Source organism: Cynoglossus semilaevis, chromosome 19, assembly GCF_000523025.1.
Source record: "Cynoglossus semilaevis isolate Cse_v1.0 chromosome 19, Cse_v1.0, whole genome shotgun sequence".
Taxonomy (NCBI): Eukaryota; Metazoa; Chordata; class Actinopteri; order Pleuronectiformes; family Cynoglossidae; genus Cynoglossus; species Cynoglossus semilaevis.
In genome coordinates, this window is record NC_024325.1 from 6,526,445 (window position 1) to 6,549,160 (window position 22,716).

At 40.1% G+C, this 22,716-nt stretch overlaps 1 protein-coding gene across 2 annotated transcripts in view; it reads right to left on the reverse strand.

Moving 5' to 3' along the window:
• alcama (activated leukocyte cell adhesion molecule a) overlaps positions 1-22,716 on the reverse strand; it is an 84,440-nt gene that overhangs the window by 30,342 nt on the left and 31,382 nt on the right. For both annotated transcript variants that reach the window (XM_008332579.3, XM_025065433.1), the window contains exons 2-3: positions 6,141-6,247; positions 1,318-1,537 (exon numbers count right to left, since the gene is read on the reverse strand). In XM_008332579.3, the coding sequence (XP_008330801.2) occupies positions 1,318-1,537; positions 6,141-6,247 (327 nt within the window). The remainder of the gene's footprint in view (positions 1-1,317; positions 1,538-6,140; positions 6,248-22,716) is intronic.

Consider the following 22,716-nt stretch of genomic DNA (forward strand, 5'->3'; position numbering starts at 1 on the left):
TCTATTCTCTTCTGAATATAACTTCACAAATCTTTATTTTTTAAAAATATTGAGGGGAGACATTAGGTCCTGCTGAGAGTTCCACAACACCAAAATAATACTAAACCGGAACAACACCTGCCACATGTCATCTGTTTGAGGTAAAGCACTGAAAACTACTACGGGATCCAGCGACTGCTTGATGTTATTAATCAGTTGTGAAGGAAAAAGAGAAGGAGGAGATCAGAAGCTCGCTCCTTTTACAACAAAGGAAGTGACAAAAACTGTTGGGAAAAATATTGATGTGGTAATTAATCACAGGAAGAAAAAAGAAAAAAAATCCCCCGGTGAGTAAAGACCTTAATACTACAGTAAAAGGTCACTGAGTTTTGCTGGAGGAACAAAATATGATTTGTTCAAGGTGGCTTTCAGGGACAGGATAAGTCCTGGAGGCGGCGGTAAAAAATGATTAGTCTTTTCTCCCCGAAGTTTTTTTGGCCAAAATATTGCTCTTCACAGGTAAATCTTAGACAAATCAATGTCGGAGGCTGAATGTAAGTGGCAACGACTCTGAAATGATCAGGCAAACCGGTCAATAACCAAATTAACCTTGAGAAATTTAAACATAACTGTAAAGTTATTAGACATTATTGTCACTGGACTTTCACACTGGACGCAAAGAAACAAACATGAGGCAAAACTGAGCCACAGTCAAATCATAAAAGCCAAAAAAAATAATTTCAAACTACCAAATTGGTGCTTTATTAAACCAACTAATACTGATTGAGGACTTTGTTTTCCGTGGCAGGGTGCAGCTTAGCGAGCTGTAATTATACTGTCAACTGGGGTTGTTCACTAGTTTTTATCTGTTAAAATGATTGTAAAGGGCTGTCGAAGCACTGACATGTTTAATCTGATTAATCACAGGCCAGTCGTGCTAAGATAGTGTCACGTCAAGAACTGCTTTTGAAAACTGTCTTCAACAACATTAATTAATCGGTGTGCAGTTCCTCACAACTCATTTGTTTATTGTGTCAGTCATCTTCTCAGCTGCGCCTCTGACACAAACTGGATGTCACACCTGAAGTTGGAGTCTGGTTGTTGCAGTAGTATTATATATAAAAAAGTTGTGTCCATAGGTCAGTTAGCATCAGGAGTGACGGTAACGCATTTACTTGGACACTGATCTAAAGAGTATAATTGAACGCTGCACTCCTTGAGGCTACTGTCTTCACCATCTGTCAGACACAATAAGGCAGTTAAAGGAGGAAAGACTAACAGATGTTGGGAACCTGGTTGTTTGTTGCACTGGTTTTATACAGTACAGTATGAGCTTACTGTAAACCACCACAGTCACAGGAAACTCCTGCAGATTGGTGTCAGACACCACCATACAGGTGAAGGTCCTCTGGTCTTCCAGAGAGGCCAGGGAGATGAGCAGGTTGGACTTCTCGTCGGTGCTGATCCGTCCGGCGTAATCGTCAGTGGCCTGAATTGTGGGCTGGTCAACGCGGACCTGTTTGATCAACAGATCCCCAGGAGTGCCGTCATCTTTCTCCTGCAGAAATAACACAAATGCTTGGTATTTCTGTAAAGGTATGAAACAGTGTAATTATGGGACCAGAGTGATGCAGCCTTTAATGTGTCAATCACCAAACCACCAAAGCGCTTCTTTTGTTAAACAGATGTTAATTACACCCTCACTGCCCAGAGACAAATTCACTTCTGTTGTCAGAGAAGGAAGGCACCGTTTTCAAACATGCAACAACATGCATTACTGGATTTATGTTTCCTGATCATGCTACCGACTGAACGGAGACATCCATGCTCAAGATCTCAGTCGAAAATAACAACAAACTCATGTAACAATAACAATAACTACACATGACAGCTTTACTGAGCACAACTCCTCAGTCTACTCTGTTCTATAAAGCAACCCAACCCAACCCAAGGGCACTGGACCTGTACTGGCTGCCCAACCCAAGGGCACTGGACCTGTACTGGGCCGTGATTCATTTGACAGCAGGAAGAATAAAGTTATTTAAAATTAAATATATTTTATTTTCATTAGTCCTCCTGGTATTTGATTTAGAAACATTTCCACTTTGTCCGGGCATAAGTCCGCAATTAAACCTCCCACTTATTCTACATTTGTCAAAAGCAGTGGAGGTCAGGGAGCAGACAGGACCCAAATGTAGCACTGGAGCAGCAACATGAGGTTTATTAACAGTCAGTAATTTAAAGTCATCCAGTTCAGAGGAAACCAGGGCCAATCAAGAAGCAGGAACCACCAGGAGCACACACTAACTCAGACCAATCAGGAACACTGACCTAACAAAGACAGAGTGAGGCGCACGTGCCCACGGCACCAGGTGAGACTAATTAAGAGAAGAACAGGACACAGGTGGGAGCAGTTGCACTGATTGGGGCAGGTGTGACTGCAGGAGGGACTGAGGAGAGGTGGAAATGAAAAAACCTCATCCTGTGTCAGTACTGTGGACCGTACTCCCTCAGACGTTATTTGATATTTGAATAAGAATTGATAAATCGTTCACTGCCGTTCATTATTCAGGGTGATGTAATTGTAACAGACTATTAAGTAGCGATGGGCCACTGCTGCTTAATATGCATTGTGGAAACCCTGGGATAACAAACTATTCAGAGTGAACAGCGCGCTCACATGACGACTGATTAATCAGCAGAAGGTAAGCGAGCTAATTAAATAATGAACACACAGATATAATATCAAGGTGACAATGCTGTTTAATCGATCTTGTGCCTTCCTACATATTCTCTTTCCAGTCCTAGCACTAAATCTAATCTCACAGTGAATCCACAATAGGTTACTGTGTTTCTTTTCCATTTTTATTTGTTTTGGTTGTTTTTTTACACACAGCAATCTAAATACTGTGGCTTTTGCAGAAATATGAAAAAGAAATGTTGATCTTCTACTGAGCTCTGTTCATAAAGCTGAGTTCATGTTGAGATGATTTGACATTTCAAACAAGACACTGAGCTTTACTCAGCACCAAAGAACAACATTTTTATTGGTCTCAGATTTTTTAATGTTTTTTTGTTATTTTAAATAATTTTATTTTCATTAAAAGAACCCATCTATAGTTTCTGACGCCTCCCAGCGTAGTCCCCTACAGCCATAGAAGATGAGACTGCCCTGGCCACCCTTAGACAAATTGGTGCATGCTGTGCTGTTGGGTTACATGGTCATGTCCATGTAATGCTTCAGCGCTGGACAGGAAATGATTCTCTCATAGTTTGTTCTGACTCCCTCTCTCCCAGGGCAGGGTCATGTTTACACACTTGGCTGGTTATGGCAGTAAAGTGCTGCAGGTGCATCAGCACAGTGACATACAGTGTATTCTGCTTATACCACGGAATTACAATCAGTGTCAGGGAAAAATACAGGGGGTAGAAATAACTAAATAATTTAAGATGCACCGCGGCACCTGGGAGTCTGCATATCATTTCTACATTTTTGATCAAAAACAGTGTCCTCTGAATTCTGAAGAAGAACAGCTTCAAACTGCACCTTGACACCTTTGAACACAAGTGGACTAACAATGAGAGCTCAGGAGTTAATCTCAAAGAATACTGTCTTTTCAACTTTCCTTTTTTTTATTTTAATGTATTACTAGTACTAGCATTGGGTGTAAAAAGGCTGAAAAACATTAAAAAATAACTTTTAGAAAAGCAAAAATTAATATCTTGGTCAAAATCTCCCACACATACAGTTTACTATTACTATTATCACTATCATTACACATGATTAAGTCTTTTTTTTCTCACTCTAGCTCTTTAATCATTGCTGGCTGAAACCTACAAACTCTAAAGAAAGTGCTGTGTGAAGATGCTATCCTTTCACAAACTGCACATCCGTAAATGAGGAGAAGAGCATTAGGAGGGGAGACGGTCCAATTGTGCATCACTCTAATGCTCCCAGTCCGTCCCTGCTGCTGCACGGTAAGGACAAAGATTAAAAACTTTAATTTACCTGGAGAGAAAAATGGGCAAATGTGTTGAATTGTATTTTGGTTCTGTTAATCAAAGATGGCCTTGATACTGTGGCTCGAAGGTGGTGTTTTCCACCAAAGCCCCGTGTTATTCACCCATTGATCTTCGGCTACTCTATTCTGTTAAGGTGGGACCGGGGGCCACATATAAAGATGAACAACCATCCACACTCACAGTCATGCCTATGGTCACTTTAGGTCACTACTGAACCACAGTCTTTACTCTTCAGTCTTTGTAATAATGTAGGACTCTCTATAAAAACACAACCACACAAGGAGCGCGTGCTGTATAAACATCTGAGCTTCTGCTATGAAGGCAACAGTGCTCACTGCACCAACATGTGCTGCTGTCAGTGCCTGCTTCTGCTTCATTTCTTTGTAATATTTCCTTTTTTTTACAATTTCCATCCCACTTTCTTGCGACATGCATAACAATTCCATAATTTAGTTTCATACTTCATTATTTAAACCTATTAATAAGTGAATAATGTCAAGATAAAAAATAATAATCAGATGAAATCTCACAGGAAAACTGCACTAAGGAGTTCAGACTTACAGTAGAGGGGGATCTAGAACTATATAAAATCTGAAAAATAAATGTAAAACTCAAAACCCACTAAGGCGGTTTTTGCTATTTAATATATTATGTTTACTGCTGCAACAAAGTGCTGCCCAAAACACTAAAAATAGATGACTATTTTTATATTCTCTCCTCTTCACTCGTCCTCCTCCTGCGTGTATACTGTCTGAGGAAAAAGTGCATGCATTAACCTTAAACTCCTCACAGATAAATGCTGAGCTATGTTTTTACTTCCATTCATCCCAAACCGACCACCGGAATTTTCGATGCACCGTTAGTTGCCGTCCAATCTGCTACAGCTGCACATTTTGACCCAAGCTGTCTTTGTGCTTAAACTGAGAACTTTCTTTTAAGGTGACATAAACATTATGAGGAATCCACAATATAGAACACCTCTGATGGCCAAACCTGTAGAGAAATGACAACTGATATAGTTCTTATTTCAGAAATAATCACCTTCAAATGACTTTTTGTTTAAGTCGAGCCAAGGATTGCAGATACAAAGATATTGGTTCGACCAATCTAGCAATTCTGTCTCTGTCCAATATTTAATTTATTTCTTTCTTAAAACTGCACAGGGACAAAATGTCAAACAGGACATAAACCCAGAGTTTGTTGCTCAACTTTTACAACTTTGGCAAACTTCTTCTTGAATAAAAACATCCAGGTGTGTAGAATTTGTGTTTTACATTTACATTCTACATTTGTTATAGGTCAATTTTGAATGCCTAAAACTGTGTTTTGTTGAGTCTTGCAGACTAATTACTTCCTCTCAAAAATTTGGCTGACCATGTATTTCTAACTAAAATTGTGAATTTTCCAACATTAGTTAAAAACAACCAAACTACTAAAGACATCATGTCTTAGCTCAAGATAGTTGTTTTTAGCTTACAGGCTAATGGCTCTTGGTTTGGTAATTCTGTCAATAGTCTCCTTGGAATAAAGAATAAAACAGAAAATGAACAATGTTGTTCCTTTGAAGGAGTTTATTTGGAGAATTTATTGAAAGATGTTGTCGAAGCTTTGATGAAGCTCCGGGGCGCAGGTCTTACAGAGAGCAACACAAGCACCTGTCTGTCTGAGAGCGCCCGTTTGCCAGCTAGCGCATGTTACATTTATAGTGTGCTGGATACATTTGTGTGTGCGTACAAGAATATGAGTGCAAGTTGGTCTCAGTACCATCGCCACCTGTGAGAGTATGTGGCCTCGGGAACTCAGAAACGGAGTAATGGGGATACAATTGTCAAGGTCTTATAGGAACCGGAGAAACAATAATGAGTAGAAACGGTGAATAATAACACAGAATATAATTTTGTCATAACACTCTGCTTTACTGCAAGCGTATGACATCAGCATGATAAATTATTGAAAGAAATGGAATTAACTGACTATCAGCGGATAATTTAACAAGTTAATAAAAAGAATGCAACCTCAACATTTACTATAATTAAAACACACTTTAATTTAATCATTTTCTGCACTAACCCTGCGTGCAGAGCACCACCCACCCACCTTAATGTACTGTAGACGTGTAAGATTCAGTATATACTCACATATTTCCACTTGATAAACATCAAATCTTCTGGTACTGAAGCTCCGTCATTGCACGGTATAACGATGATATCTCCGTACAGAGCCGTCACTCTGCCTGTGGCATGCACTGCGAAACAAAAGAGGGACAGCTCGTTAAAGATGGTATGGAATACTGTGCACGATTCCTGGAAAAAAAAAACAAACAAAACCTGCTTGACTGTTTGTAGTACCAGGTAAATGAAACAGTCTTTACAGTGTTGCCTGTAAGGTATTTCACTGGTGAATTCAGGCTCTTGCTGAGCTAACACCTAATCTCAAATATTCCCCGCAGAGAGCTGGGGTATGCCCCCATAGTCAACACTGACACAAAACTGTATTAAAGTACTCGTGGGATTTGCACTTTTATCTAATGAACAGCCCCAGTAGACCGGCTCTGGAGCTTCGATCAGTGGCAAAAGGAGGCAGAAGGAACACCAGAGGAAAGCTAAAAATGTGATCCCTGAGTTCTCAAGTATTCTGGAGGAGACTGCGGTCACACAGTTCAGCACCTCTAGAATATAACTGTCTTAAATGAATGGGTGTGAACACGATGAATAAAACTGCACCACGCTACGCTGTCACTCCAAATTCTGCAGCTCCACATTTCAAATAGGCTTCCCGTTAAGTTTGAAGGCGGAGGTGCGAGAGGGTGGGCTTGGCAGGTCAAGCTTGTTGGTCTTTACCGCCACCACAGAACCACTGCCTCTGTGCACGTGGGAGAGCAGTGTGGTGGAGTTGTTGCTATGACGGCACAGGCCAGTCATGTGAAACTTGGGAGAGGCAGTAGAAAAGGGGTTGAGAAAAGACGGACGGATGGGAGGTCAGAGCAGAGTGAAGGGACACTGAGGTCTTCACGCTTCAAATCTTCCTCTTTGAGCTTTTCTCTAAACAGGTTGAACCAGAAACATTGGGAATTCTGGTCATTCCACAGTGATGAGGACACACAAGGCACAAGTGCAGGGGCTACAGACTCTGACGGCAAACGCCTGAGGCTGAACTACGTTTCACTGAAAAAATAGATTTGAAATGTTTGTCAGAGGGTTAGGAAGACATTAACCAATAACATGAATTAGAAATAAAATGCATTCCTTAATTTCTGAAAGGTCTAAGCGAGTACACCGTGTTTTGTGCAGCATTATTGCGTTTGTTTGTTTTTTTGTTTTTCTATTTCAGGCATTGACGTTTAGAAGAAAATATAGTACTGGTGTAGACGCCACTGTTGTTTTGTTTTGTTGCAGGGCAATGTTCCTTTCTACTGACAAGTAAATCAACATTGTTTTTCAACAAAGTTACTTGAGTGCTTTGACTTCGGCTACATTCAGGCAACTCGAAAAACAAACTTGTTTGTCGAAGCACATTCAAGCTTGTACCCCGGTTCACGCGCAGCTATTTTGGTCTACGAATACAATTAAAAGTGTCGCAGTGCCAACCCTTGCAGGGTGTTGGAAAATCAACACATATGTCACAACCAAGAGCTGTTTAATCAGAATGATGCGCCACGAATTGAAGACGAGACACAAGGGCCAAAACAGATAATGCTGTGAGGCCACAGGAGGAGCCGCCTCCGTTCCTCTTCCTCCTACTCCAGGTCTCCTCTTTTACCTCCGACACGTCTGAGTCTTTGTTCTCTTTTAACACTGAGACTTTAAGCATTAATAGAAAAGTTAACAGGAGTGAATATTTAAATAAAGTAACACGTTTACTGTCGAAAAACACACACTGTTTTCATTGATTCTCTACAATTTCCTGCCCCTGACACTCAACCTCAACCACTACAAATAAAAGCAAGTCTGACATTGATCTGATCCCAACTCCAGACTAGATCTTTAACCTCAAAATACCCTTTTCAGTAAGTGAGAAACTGCAAATAGTCCCCACAATAACATTAAGTATCCCTAAAAAAAGTGTCCCAACAAGTATAGCTTTACCTAACACACACACACACACACACACGCACAGCCTAGGCGAGGATTTAAAGCTTAGGCTGCACTTAATTGTCTGAAATATGAAAAATTGCGAATGACTCAAAAATCCACAGTGGACATTTGAGGTGGTCCAACTTCTGCCTCCAGGTCTAATTAAATCTGTGGGATATCGTTCATTATTATTAGACTGAGCTCAATGTTAGAGCACTGCTGGAAAATAAACAAATGATTTAAAAACAGTAGCACGGCGAGTGTCTTTAACCTAGGCTCAAGCCTTTCTACAGTTGTGAATATGATGTAACAAGTATGTGAAGGTAAAAATCAATTTGATTTCACATACATTTTTTATCGCCTCAAGGTTGATGCATTTAGAAACTTGATCACTCTGACACCTTAACTCGAGAAAATCAGCCCAGATGCAGGAATTAATTTCTCTTTTTTCTCCTCTGAATCCTGCGTCAGACCTATTCAGGTGTGAAGAATGACACACTGCGCTGGTGTGATATCTCCATCTGAAACATTATTACACATGGATTCATTAATCACTTATTACTTCTCAGTCACCCGTTATGTTCCCTTGGTCTTATGTTGGTTTCTGCAGGGAACAGACTCATGACCTTGGTTGGCAAGGATCTTTTTCTTCGCTTGAAGAAAAAAATATAAGCGTCTGTTGTGAGCGAGGCGCGATTATATTTATTTGTTTATTCAGAAACGCAAGTCGAACTAATAACATATTGCACAACCTTCCGACAGGACCTGCTAATATTGATTTCTTCTTCGGTTCGAGGAAGCCTATTTTGAAACAAAGACAGCTTGCAACTCTTCGCTACGCTTTAATGGAGAAGGACAAAGAAAATGTTCCATGCGGTAATGCGACGCAAGAGTCACGTGGGAATTCATCTAAAATGCTCGGCTAAATTTATAGTCTCTGAGTACACAACAACAGCAACAGAGAGGTAAACAGACTGCATGAATAATTATGAGAATCTTGTTACCTGGAAAATATGGAGCCCAAGAACAGAAGTGTCGAAACATACATTTATCTAACATCAGGAGGTAGGAGTGCACTTCCTGCTCAGGGATCAGGACTCTGGATTTGGTGTTTAACTAATGGCGACATTTTAAGGGTACAATTGACAGGTGATGAGTGCCTATAAAATGGCTGTGCTGTATATCACGCACACACAGGTCACAATCTTCTTTCCTTGGAAAAAAGAGTGTCTCGGTGACACTAGCTCATAGACTATATGAAATCTGATACTCATCTGATTTGTATAGAGGTCTATGTTATGTCTCTGTCTGTGCTCCGAGGACACAACATTGCCACGCTCCTAAAACAACAGATATATTGTAGACTGGTGGACATTTGCTTCATCTTGTTCTTCATCTCAAAACACATCCTCCATCACAGCCTGCAGCAGGTGGCTAAAAATGCTGGGTTTCGCACTTTTGCTATTTAGCATAGCCTTTAATGTGGCAAACACACACAAACACACACACATACACACAGATCCCTCTCCATTTATTCATCCTTATTCACTGGGTGAGGCGGTGCATTAATGGTCCACTGTGGGCCTTGTTTGCATTTAAGTGTAAGACCGGGACCAGACAAGTGAATTACTCTTTGATTGCATTTGGTTTGGCATTTCCAACTGTAGATGTACATTAGGGAAGAGAGAGTATAGAGGTGATTGGGTTGTGGTTTTGGGTTCAACTCCACATGGTCTCCAATCCCAGGTTGGGTTGCAATAGGAAAGTGTAGTAAGAACATTCTACACACCGCACTAGATGCCATACATCACAGGTCCTTTAAACAAAGGTTTGTATAATGAAGATAGTTTCAGTTTTAGATTAATGTGTGACGTGATGTGTTCCAGCCTTAAACTCGGCTCAGTGTGAAGACTGGAAACAAGGCAGCGAAAAAGTAAAACACGACGCCACCGGGCCGATTATTTTGCCCGCTCATGTCTGTCTTTAGCAACATGGATCCTGTCACACGCTCTGATTTGAAATCATATTTTAAGCAGCAGCAGCGGCGCTGCAGCTATAAATCTGCACTTGTAGTCCTGAGGATGTTTGGTGCTAAATTTACTCACTTCATTTTTCTTTTGTTTTGTATGCTGTCAGGGTCACAAGCTGTTTATTACCTTTCTCCTTCAGGCATAATTGTTAACACTAGCTAGGAGTAAAGACTATAGTGTTTGTTTTCTTTATCTCTCTAAGTACAAGCCATAAGTCATCCGCTATCTGTGATATCACCCCGACAAAGGAGCGGGCTTTGTACGGGAGCCAGCCACAGCCGCAGATCGTTGTTCAAACAGGTGGGAAGGAAGCGGTAGCACATTCACCTGCGTGATTAAGAGCTGGAGAGGATAAAGTGAAGCAAAACCGTGTGTGTGGCCTCCCTTATTAGGTTTAAACGGATGCCTTAAACCGACTGCTTTGTGTACCGCAGACAAAAGCTTAACATAATCATATTCAGCCGATTAGAATGCATCCTGTGATGCTGGCTGAATTCATTACAGATTCTATTTCATTAAAAGTTTTTTTTTTCTTTTCCTTTAGCTCAAGCAATAGTTAAATTGGATTTCCACAGCTAATTATGTATGACTGAAGTTTATATGCTGTACTACAGCAATTTTACTGTTAATCTCTGCAGTGCTGATTAATGATTGCACAGGAAGCTTTTTATTAGATCTGACTGTTACTGGAGATAGTTACAGATGCAGTATTTCAACCAAAACCACATGCCAATTGTTTTTTTAACTCACATTTACTCCTGTGTTTATTTCCTCTGCCAGAGATTTAATTTAAAACTAGAAAATATGGTGGATTTTTAACTTGATTTAATTAAATTGTGGGGTTTTTTTGTTTCATTTTAATGAACTTTTTGTTTTTGCTTTCATTTGTAGTTTGCTCTCAGTTTAGCTGCAAAACTACTTGAGATTTTCTTTTAAACAGAGTTTTAGTACAAGACAGTACTGCAGTATAGTTTGGTGAGTTTTGGAATGGTTGTAGTTGTTTGATTTAAGCCTATTTTTTCACATGCTTTTCTTCATTGGTTTTTACAAGTGAACACAGTTTAGAAAAGGGCTGGATATTTTTACAGTAAATATTTTTTGGAGGTTTCAGTTCAGTTTTCATCAGTTTGTTTCTCTCATTTCGCCTGCAAACTACTTGATGTTTAAAATGCTAAACTTCCTCCTTCTTTGCTTGATAACCCCCCTAAGACCCGGAACCTTCTTTGTCCTGAGGGCATGTTTGCTCTGGAAGCTGAGACACAATGGTGCTTATCTCACAATTATCTCGCCACTCAACAGTGTCTTTCTGGGCAGATGAAAACAGATCTTTGTGGGGTCTCCCCCATTCAGCTATCATCACAACAAAAGCTCCTAATCCCATACTTCAAACTTGTTTCTTTCAATATGTTTTCCTCAAGTTTTGCCACAACTTGAAGTGCGCGCAGGTGGGATTTATTTTTTCCCCCTTCACAACTCCTCAGACAACCCTGTGTTATCACAGTGTAACAGTAAACAGAAAGAGTGCAGCAACTATGGGTCTAAAAACGGAAGTGGAAAATACATTCGTAAGGGTTTTATAAGAGAAGAAAGGTACGATCTGGTTTGAGTTTAAAGGAACATCAGTCAAGATTTGAAGGGTTTTGTGATTTGAAGTCCATGAAGTGACCTGACACAGAGGATACTGTGACTTTGGGCTCTTTTTTCAATTTGTTTTTATTCAATTGCTTTGGCCAATCACTGAAAAGTCAAGGGGGCCTCCGCCTGTTTTCTTACAAGAGCTAAATATAACATTCTGTATTACTATGTACCACTGCAATCCTAACTGTCCAAACTGTGCAAACCAAAGTCAGACAATAAATGGAATAAAAGGTGTCAGAATCAGCAGAGAGTTTCAGCAGAGATAACCTTGGGTCATCTGTTGCATATGAAATGAGCAAATCTGTCTGCGCTTATCTGGCGAGAGGAGCTCAGGACAAAAAGATGTTAGTATTTTAACATTCAGCAGAAGAAGCTCGAAAAATATTTTAATAGCCACACGGTCTACTGCAGGTGTAATGTCGGTATCAGACAAAATAAAGCGGCAACACGACAACAGCTAGACTCCTGCTTCGCTTTACTTAGACTGGAAACAACCAATTAGCATTTTTCAAAAAGACTCAGGTACAATAAAGTAGTTCAATAATGGCTGGGGGCTAGTTTTGTTTCAGAGCACACAGAGACTGAAGATGGCCCGGGGGGGAAACCTATTTATGGCTTTTAACAGGAGCATAAAGACTTCCTCATCCGGTAAATCATCTCTGTCAGCCTCGTCGAGCCGCTCAAACTATTAACAAGTCTAACATCATCTACATTCAGATGATGAGTGTGTGTGTTTGAAAGCATATAGCCCCAAACTACATGGGGCGTGCAGCTGTCACTGTGAAATGTGATTTCTTGTGCCAAGCACATCCTCTTGCATCAAAATGGAATTCAAATCAAACACAACCCGGCAACCTCAACCTTAAAATTAAAAAAACACACAGCTGAACCCGGGCGGTATGGTAGATTTAATGCTGAGTGACAACATAAAGGACCAATAAACCTGCAGAAATGTCCTTTGTCACCTTCAGTGCTTCTGGCAAACATAAAAAGACTCGGCTCCTTACTTTGCGAGGCAGGTGCAGAGACGCCGCTCTGGGACACACTGACAGGGTCAAGTAGATGTGTGTGTGTCTGTCTGCTTGTATAATGAGGCATTTAACAGTTATCACTTTGCAAAGCATGCAAGTTGATCATATGATCGTAAACAATATTACATAAGTGTTATATTTTAAATGAATACATATGAAAATTTCACAATAATCTGTTAAAGCATTTTACCAAAATGTAGAAATCTGATCAGGACTAGCCTTGGATTCAGAACTATTACTTTTAAATTGAATAAAAAAAAAAAAAAATCCAAAATTTCAGGTCTTCTTTGGGGTATTATTTTGAAATATTTTACCTCAACATTTTAATTGTTGTCATTCTTTTCTATGAGACTAAGTATTTAAAATATATTTCATGTTCCAATTACCAAAGACTCCTTCTAAAAAGCCACTTAGCCTCTTTTTCAGTGTTATGCTCTAACCATCTGTTGAAAATTGTATTCCAATACTGCAGAAATCCTTGTTACTGCAGACAGAATTCCCCCTCGACTGTTGTTTAGAGTCTGCACAGAGCCTAAGTTCATATGCAGCCAAAAAGGAAAGACCACGTGTACGTATTACCTACGCATGCTCCGGCGGCCACAAGAGGCAGGAATTTAATAGAATGTGGGACCAAGTAAGCTTGAGTGAAAGAGCAGAACATTGCAGACCCGTGGGCAACGTCTGAGGGACAGGAATGTGAACTCAACACTCTGCGAATAGTTGCGTTGTATTTGAAGTTACAGTCTTGAATGTGTGTGTGTTTTTTTTTTTTTTTTGTAACACTGTTTCATCACAAATGTTTCCCCCATCTACTTTTATTATCACCTGCATAGTTGGGTTTGTAGCTGAGAGTAAAGTATGTCTGCTACTATGCCAGGAATTTTAAATTAAAATACAATTATATCTGGATTATCTGAAACTAAAAGCCTTTTTTCTAAATGCATTCTAACCTGCTCTGTGCTGTCATGACACATGCTTCTGGCTAATCTCTCTCGTTTCCTCGAGATCAGATAATCTTCTGGCATAGACTCTGGTCTTCAGGTCACAGGATTGTTTTGGCATTGAAGTCAGGGCCTCGTGAGGGCCAATCAGAAGAATTCATTGTGATATACATTTTTATCTTCTTCAAACAAATAGGCAAATAGTTTTCCTCCTCAACTGTAGATACTGTACATGTTGCTACAAACAAATGTATGTGAGCCTGCAGGAGCAACAAGCTACACACACTGCAGCCAACAATGGTCACACAGCCGTTCTGTCTGCGCTTTTGTCAACCACGTCCAAAAAAACACAGGAACAGATGCTGCCTGACAACTGCCAGGAGCAGAATCAGGAAAGCTTCCCCGACACAGACAACATATGAAAAACCTGCAACAAAACTCTTAACACTGACACAATCGTGCAGCACAGTTCATCAGGTTACTTTGTTGGAAAAGCATTCACCGATGCGTTCCTTATGTTTCTGATAACTAAGCTCAAATATTTCTAATCGATGTTGAAGAACAGCAGAACTTACATTCAAAGTGTTTATTTACCACACGCAGCTTTAAATGTGATGAAACGGCGTTCCAGCGAACGCCGTGACGAAGGAGATAAAAGAAGATGGGCGTGCAGCAAACAGCTGCTGCCGCAATCTGCAGACATATGTTATATACATGATGTAAAGCAGCGCGCAGTAAGGTATGCGCTTCTTCCCACTCAGCTCCAAGTGCTCACTGCTGACAAAGGGAGACCGGCATCTACACATTAGAACAGGCCTCATTTATCATCCCGTCCAAATCCTGTGTCGAAGCATTCATGTATAAAATGCCACGGCGGTCATTTTTCTCTGCCTCCACGACCTTGTGGACAGCTGGAGAAACATTTGCATGTCTGTTGTTGCTCTGATATCTGAAATGTTAGAGGCTAAGAGCTCATTCAGGGAGTTGATTAACATTGCATTAGCATAACAACGCACTCACTTGTCTTGACTCCGGAGCATAATGGGAAAAGCTGTGACACTGTTATGATCGGTGTGATGGGTGGACCGCCGTCTCCTCACAGATAAGTGCAGCTTAAATGGACACCGGGTTTCAGCGGTCGGTGTAAAATTACAGTGACTCTACATTTCCGAGGGTAGAAGTGTGTGACACAGAAATCTGCCACGGTGCAAAATGGAGTGAGGATTCTCTGCCAAAGTAGCACATAATAGGAAATGATGGAGACCATCATGCTCACGCTGGCAGATGACATCATTTTAATCTTCCAGTTACACACACACACAGCTTAGTTACACAGTAGCAGCAGTTTGATTTAGAATATGTCAATTTCAGAGCAGCTACTATGGTAATGTCAGGAGGGATTCGTTTGTTAATGTTCAAACAACCATGTCTCCAAGTCGTGACAGACGACAGTTTACTTTACTTGTTCGTGTCTCTCATGGCAAATAGTGACAACACCTGAACTACCTCAGGTAAAAAAGTGCTGGTTCGGGTAAGAACATTTGCTATCAGTATTGATCCTAAAAAACAGTGTTGAAAAAATAATCTTAAACCTACTTTCGGTTTATTGGCCGATCGGCCTTGAACAAAGAGTTCCCTTTGATTCTAGAAGGAGTACTTGTTTTGACATTTTGGCAGGACTTTACACAAAACCAAAAAGTGCAAACAAACTGAAGAGAATGTGACAATCCTGTTTGCACTAGGACATGTGTTGAGCCTTTGGAGACAGTCTCTGTTTGTCTTAAGGTGTGTTCATATTGTCTGTTTACTTCCAATAGAGAGTGGAAAGCGTGTCTGGTCCATCTAGAATTCCTGTAGTTCAGGGTAGAGCAGACCCTGAGAGAGTGAATCCTCACCCTGGTCAAAACACCCTGCCTGCTCAGCCTGGTGTCAGACCAGTGACAGTACAGTACAGTACAGTACAGTACAGTACAGTCATAAAATCATCTCTTGTATTTTACACTATAATAACACAATGGGAACTCTAAAAAGTACTAAATTAATAAGAAAAATTAAAGAACGTTTGAATACAAATGTGGCGAGGCACAGAACACCAGTGGGTTAACTGTTCAACCGCACCTGAAATGACCAGCTGCTGATTCATATTAGCCTCACAGTCCTCTTCATGACACATCAAATACCATGTGATTGAGTGTATGAGAAGAGAGATTGTTTCTGGCAGGGTGGGAGTTGCCGATCTGCATGAGTCATCAGAAGGGTTTTCTGCCAAGGAGGTGATCAAAGGTTCACTGAAAGTCGGCTGTAGGTTTGCTAAAAATGGAAGCTGGGCTGAGGAGGCAGCCGCGATCCCATTGTCTGTTGACACAATCTCTGTGAGCAGGCAAGAGTGGATGTTTATACCCCACCTACACACCATATACAGTATGTACAGCACACGCTGCCAGGGCTCAGACCTCCCTCACAACGACTGTTAACACGTGTCTCCACTATGAGTGGTGGTCCTGATGGAGTACAGAGCCACAAGGCATAAACCTCCAAAAGTCCTGTAGACCAAAGACTTTTAGAGGAAACTGAAGAGTCAAAGGCACCGAGGTACTCGCTGGAACCATACAGATAGTCTCTGAGCTGTATTCAAATTACAATATCAAAATAAACACACTTCCTCCTTTCTAAGTAAATGGGATTTTTTTTTCCTTGTCCTGACCTTTTGGGTTTTTTTCTGACATTTACAGAGAAATATTTGCCATTATAAGGTGGGACACGGTGTGAAATAAAAGCAGACACACTGGGAGTAGACCAAAGCAGGACTTCAAGGAGGGTCACTGTAGCATGCTGGGTAATAATAATAAAAAAAAACTACATGTTTCCCAGGAACACATTTCCTGTCTTTCTGCTTCTGTGCACCGCCTCTGTGCCTCTATGAGCTGAAGCACCGATGTGTAATTATGTTTTCAGCACCTGAACATTACGTCCACTGTATAACATGCAGGAGTTCTCAACTCAGCTCTCCTTTTTAATTTTTAAAAATTGCAAAAATGTTTTGCAAATGTGATGACATAAGTACAGCAGTGAAGTCCAAGTTGGTTTATTGTCTTTGCTGTTAAAGCTCTCCAACATGTTTCTAAACTCTTCTAGTAGCAGAGGGTTGGCACAACAGAGTAGAACAGCTGCACAATTCAGAGCCTTGTGTTTCATTTCTCGACTGAACGAGAGGTTCTTTGCAACTCTTCTTTATCTGCTGCAAAAATGGATAAAAGACAAAAGCTCCCAACAGAAGCCTTAGATTTTTAAGATTTCACTTTTTTCCTCCCTCTCAACAGACTCCGTTCAGTGCCAGACATTCGCTCTCCAACAGATGTCCAACTCTCTACCGAGATATCCCGGTAGCGAGTGAGTTCGGACGAGCTCTCCAAGTATTTAGATGTATATCTGCGATGTTTAAAAATCCAATCTCAAGTGAATCACAGAAAAGGCCTTCCAGCAGTCATCAGCTGTGACACACCCAGCAGTCATCACACACTACGGAGTCACCTGAGTGTGCTCACTGCCAAAAGTTTAGGATTGTTGATTTTTTTTTCTTTTCTTAATCATTCATCCTTTTACTTCATGATTGGCTTCTTCACCCGCTCCCTTGTAGTTACTTCTGCCCAACTTCACAGGAAGTTCTTGGTACAGTTAAGTCAAAACATTGTGCATCAAAGGAGAGATTGATTGTCTTAAATCACTACATCAGCCGTAGCCAGTCTTAATGTTCTATGCCCTAAATCAATAACGCCCAATTAGACAAAGCCCAGAGAGAGGTTTCTCATGGAACTAATGAAATCCTCAGCCAACCATTGCGGAATCATTAGCACCACTCACAAACCTCTTTAAAACACAATTTCAAGTAAGTGTGCTGTAACATTGATTTGTAATGTATGCCAGCATCATGTTTTCCCTGCATTATGTAAATAATGGCTGCACAACTCCACATCTACTGGGTAGACACTCAAACATTGTGCAATATGAATGTATGGCACAGAGGTTCCATTTGAACAATAACATTTACTAAAACAACCCTGGCTCTACTACCTCAACCCGCTCTCTCAGGAAATAGTGCTAATTTACTTTTGAGCAAACGGGAAACAGGAAATTGCATTCGTAGGAAAAAAAAAAGTTCTAATAACTGTGTTGTTAAGAAGATGCCTGACAAGGGACCGACTACAAAGATGAGGCCTCTTTCCTAACAAAAAACAAAACTTCCTGTGTCAAATGAATAAAAATTAGGGAAGGAGATTCTTGTAGAAAATCTAATGCATGTACTAAAGGACATTTTCAATTTTCATGGGACTGTAGCATGTTCATTTTGATTAACACAAAATAATAATAATAAAAAATAAAACAGTCTTTTCAGTTCATAAATTTCTAGCAGACCAGTAAAACTGATGTACCCACTCCAGTCCAGTAGGTGTCGGTAATGTACCAAAATGGTACTATTTGATAAAACTATAATGTATTAGGAATAAGACATTGTATATTTATCCTTATTTAAATTTCAGTTATTATTATTTATTATTGTATTTGTTTGGTTAATTTAGTTTTATGCATGTGAATAAAAAAAAGTGAATTCTAACACTACCTAAACCAACAGACCATTTATCTCCTGAGATTCTACAAATGAAGATAATTATGTTTTGAAAGAAATCCTCAAAAACAAAATGCTTCCTACCTAAAATGGTTAAAACTGAAACTGAATTATTTTTGTTTATTGGAGCACATTTTTTATTTTTTAAGATTTTCTTCAAATGCTTTTCATGAGCTTCGGTGTCTAAAATCTACAACCTAGAAATAGCCACTGTCACCCTCACTTTCTCAACCCACCAAGAGCATCTGTGGTTGGTGGTGGTTGGCTCGTTATGAACATCTGTAGAGGCATAAAGCAATTAGATAATGTAGCTTTGGGATAGGAACAGGAGCCCACACATAGCTGTGGTTTGTGTTCAGCTACATGTGCAACATATAATCTTGTTGCATGGGTCGTGTAGTAAGAGCTGTAGCTTTGTCCTAAGATGTTTTTCTGTTTCCTGAAATATGAGGTGATTTGGTTTGCATTTTCTCTCCTTACGTGGTTATAGCAACAGCTATAAGGATGGTGATAAAAAAAAGTCTTTCTGAATGTGTGAGTTTAAATGTCCCATACTGCAGGATGGAAAATGTAAATAATGGCTTTGTGGTGAATTTCCACAGGAGAGAACAATTCAGCTTCACTGGTCTGTGCCCTCGACCCCATCAGCACAGTGGGGAAAATAATAGCCACCTGGTGCCTGGAGACAGAGCCATGCAGCTCCCCGCGCCAAAAATAAAAATGAAAGCTGTAATCTTATTTCGGGAGATGTAATTGAAAACAAGCCAGTGTGCCAGAGCCAGGAAGTGTAAGTGAGCAGATGGTAATTAGCTCCAGTATGATCCGTGGATCAGATTAAGGCCAAGCTCCACACATTAGTGGGTAGACAGTTTGATCCTGCGGTTTACATTTTAATTTGTGATTTTCTGGCAAACATAGTGGTAACTCTGAATGGAAATGCTGCCTCTTCAAAATGACCCTTTTTGCATTCTACTTTGAACTACGTTTAATAATTTGAATGCAGGCCCCATACAGAAGGACACGGTGCAGCATATTGATAGGAGTCTCTGCAAGAGAATTACTCTTTTCAAGGTCAAACAGCCAGCAAGTTGGAAAGAAATCATCTTCTATCTTTACCGCTGTGATGACCGGGAAATAAATCTCGATTTAGTATCTATAAAGAATCAAATCTTTTATAGAAACATGTGATCCTGTTCTTTTGTCGATGACCTTTTTCCCGTGTGTGTGCAGGCATCCCTCTGGGAGACGCTGAGGTTAAAACTAGAGGGATTTGGTATAAGTCACAATTTAATGATGGATACAATGTCAGCACTTAAAGAGGACACTGCTGCACCATCTGCACGGTCCCTCACCCCACAGTAAAACTAGATGTCTAAATGCCTCTGGAGGCCTGAAGCCAAGCTGTTAGAGTCAGTGACACTGGTCAACCGGCTTGCTCACACTTACCAGATAATTTGTCAACGGCTCTAACGCAATCAGGAGTCCATATGTATTTCAGTGCATATGTCAATATCTGCCAGCAGCACCATCTGTATCAATTTAAGGTCAAGCTTTAGGGAATACAGTTAAGTGGTCAGTCTGGACTGGTGTCAACGTAGACCTCCAACAATGTCTCACATTTCCAGTACTCATTTTTTTTGCTTTCAACTAAAATATCCTGACAAGGAGAGATCTGGACCGTTGCAGGTCAACCCAACTGAGACAGGGGTCAAGGTGACATAGAACTTGATGTGTCCCTGTAGCCCCGACAGGCACTATTACTGTTAGTTATTTTAAGTAGTCATTTGGAATGTTTAAAATAAAATAACCATACTTTGTCTTTATATAGGCGCGTTTAATTTTAAAATTCAATTTTAGTCCTTGACATAAACGGTACCCAATAAAATGTAAGAAAAATAAACCTTCCAACGGTGGTGGATTAATATTTTGGTAAACTATTCCTGGTGTCATTTCAGCTCAGGTGATATTTATAGATGTTTAAATTGTATTGATCTTTAACAGAATCTGTCTCTCAATTCCTGTTACAAGCGCATTTAATATAAGTCATCCGACATGAAGATCTGCGATCGAGGGTCCATATGTTTGTCAATGCAGATGTCAATATCTGTCAGCAGCACCATCTCCATTGATTGGAGGTCAAGCCTGGGGGAATGTCTTTCCTTTCAGTTAATGCATTCTCCTGACAGTCTCACATTTCCAAATAACATTGGACAATTGCTGGTTTAACTTTAGATATTGCAGTAATTGGTAAATCAGTCTAATGGTAAACAGGAAGAGAAGGTAAGTAGGACCAGGGAATGGTAACTAGTCTCATCTGCTCTTAACAAACCACACAGAGAGAAAAGTCTTCCCATGTTTGATGTAAACACATCAAAGAGTCCTTGACCTTTCTTATGGAACACTAATGACATAAAACCATATTCTTTCTGGTAAAAGGACGTCTGTTCGTCACATTGCAAAACAAGACCCACTTACTAGAATTCACACATAAAGTCAGCCTTTTTTTTAGTCATGTTGAGATTACTACATGTCAAATGATTCACTGTACACCCAGTGAACATGGGAGGAAACAGAGAAAGTTGTTTATTTATTTTTTTATTCTACTGCAGCTCTGTTAGAAACATTTTAAAAATAGTGGTCCCCAAGGATCTCCACTGTCCTCCACCACTCCAGTCACTCTGCCTCAGCTTGGAGAACCATTTATGTAGTAACCAATAGCCAAAAGTTTTTTTACGTTAGTGAAGTATCATCCAGCACGATTTCATTGGAGAGCACACCTGAAAACACCATATGGGCTTAGGACTACATTTTCACTTAATCTGACTAAACCTCGTCCAGTGAGGTCCATTTTACTGACAGTAGACAAACATTTCCTGAAAGCTGTCCCGTGTTCAAAGAAGTCTGTTTTTATTTCAAGGATAGAGATACCATGGGTTTTAGAGGTATCTGTTTCCAGAAACTGTTAGAAACTACACTTAAGAGTTAAATGACTATGCAAAGAGTTCTAGGTTTGAAAGACAGACCGAAGGACTGATAGACTAACATTATTAAACTTACAAAACAATGACAATGAATATAGATTAAGGATAAATAACGATTAGTGGTAAAATACCATTTTTCTGTTCTGGTCAATCTCAGTTAGCATCTCCCTTTTACTAATAAGTAACTTTCAAATAACATATTTGAAATTGCATTGTATTTCAAAAGTTATTATTTCTACTTCTTTGTTATTTTTTTTTTATATCTGTTGCTCGTGCCTTTTTGTTTTTCTCATCAAAACAAAAATAGATATAGAGTTCACACCTTCTGTGTTTAGGTTTTTGCTGCGAGCAGATGGCGTTCTGATGTTGAAAGACAAAAGCTGTTTTTTTTTTTTTTAAACAACCGAGGAATAACTTTTCATGCCGGACAACAACCTTTGATCTGCGTGAGTCACAGCTTCAAAACCACTGTCCTGAAACAGGTCCAAGTTCATTCATCTTCAAAACGCAGTCAGCCTAATCACAGCTTTCGTTACGGCACAAAAATGCGTGCAAGCGTCTCGAGCACAATGAGTAAGCCTCAGATGTTGGCAAATGCCATCAAATCCTGTAAATCCTCCACGGCTAAGGGTATTTTTGAAGATGAAGTTGAAGGTTCTCATATGGAGATTCAAAAAAATCCTAGAAATTCCTCCACAGTTGTTGTGTGCCCAGGTAAAGCTTTAGAGTTTGGTGTGGGGACCGTGTGACCCTTCAACAGTTTTTGGCTCCACAAAAGAATAAAACACATGTTCACATAGAAGAGCTGCATATTGAATAGATGTGGGTTTTTGGTTGTTGTTTTTTTTTTTTTCTCCTGACATTGACTGCCATTCTACTCAACTCCCGTCCTCTCTGTTCCATTTGTCCTCTGCCTTGTCTCTCATCATCTTCTCACACACACACACACTATGTCAGCTGCATTCCAGCACAGACTCTAAATGTGAAAAGCAGTCACTGGTTTGGACATGTCTCACCTGTAAAACCTAACGACTAAAGCCCTAAAACATCCGTGCATACCAGGACAACTGCTAAATGTTGAATTAAGGCAAACATTTTTTTTAAATATAGTCTTGGCAAAAGAATGTTGAACTAGAGTTCACTTAGCAACAGTTTTAAAAAGTACTTGTTTACCTCTGCGTTAGTCAGACATGTACTTGTACTGTGTTACCGCACAGCACACAAATCTATGAGGGTCTTTTTGGAAGGACAGACAGATCGGATTTAATGAGTGGCCGCACGGAAAAACATACCCAGCAGGATTTCTCATAGGTATCTGGAACAGAAGGAAAACAAGGCCAGTGACCTGTGGCGTGAAGGTCGGGGCAGGGCTGACCGGTGTCAGTGGACTGTTGGG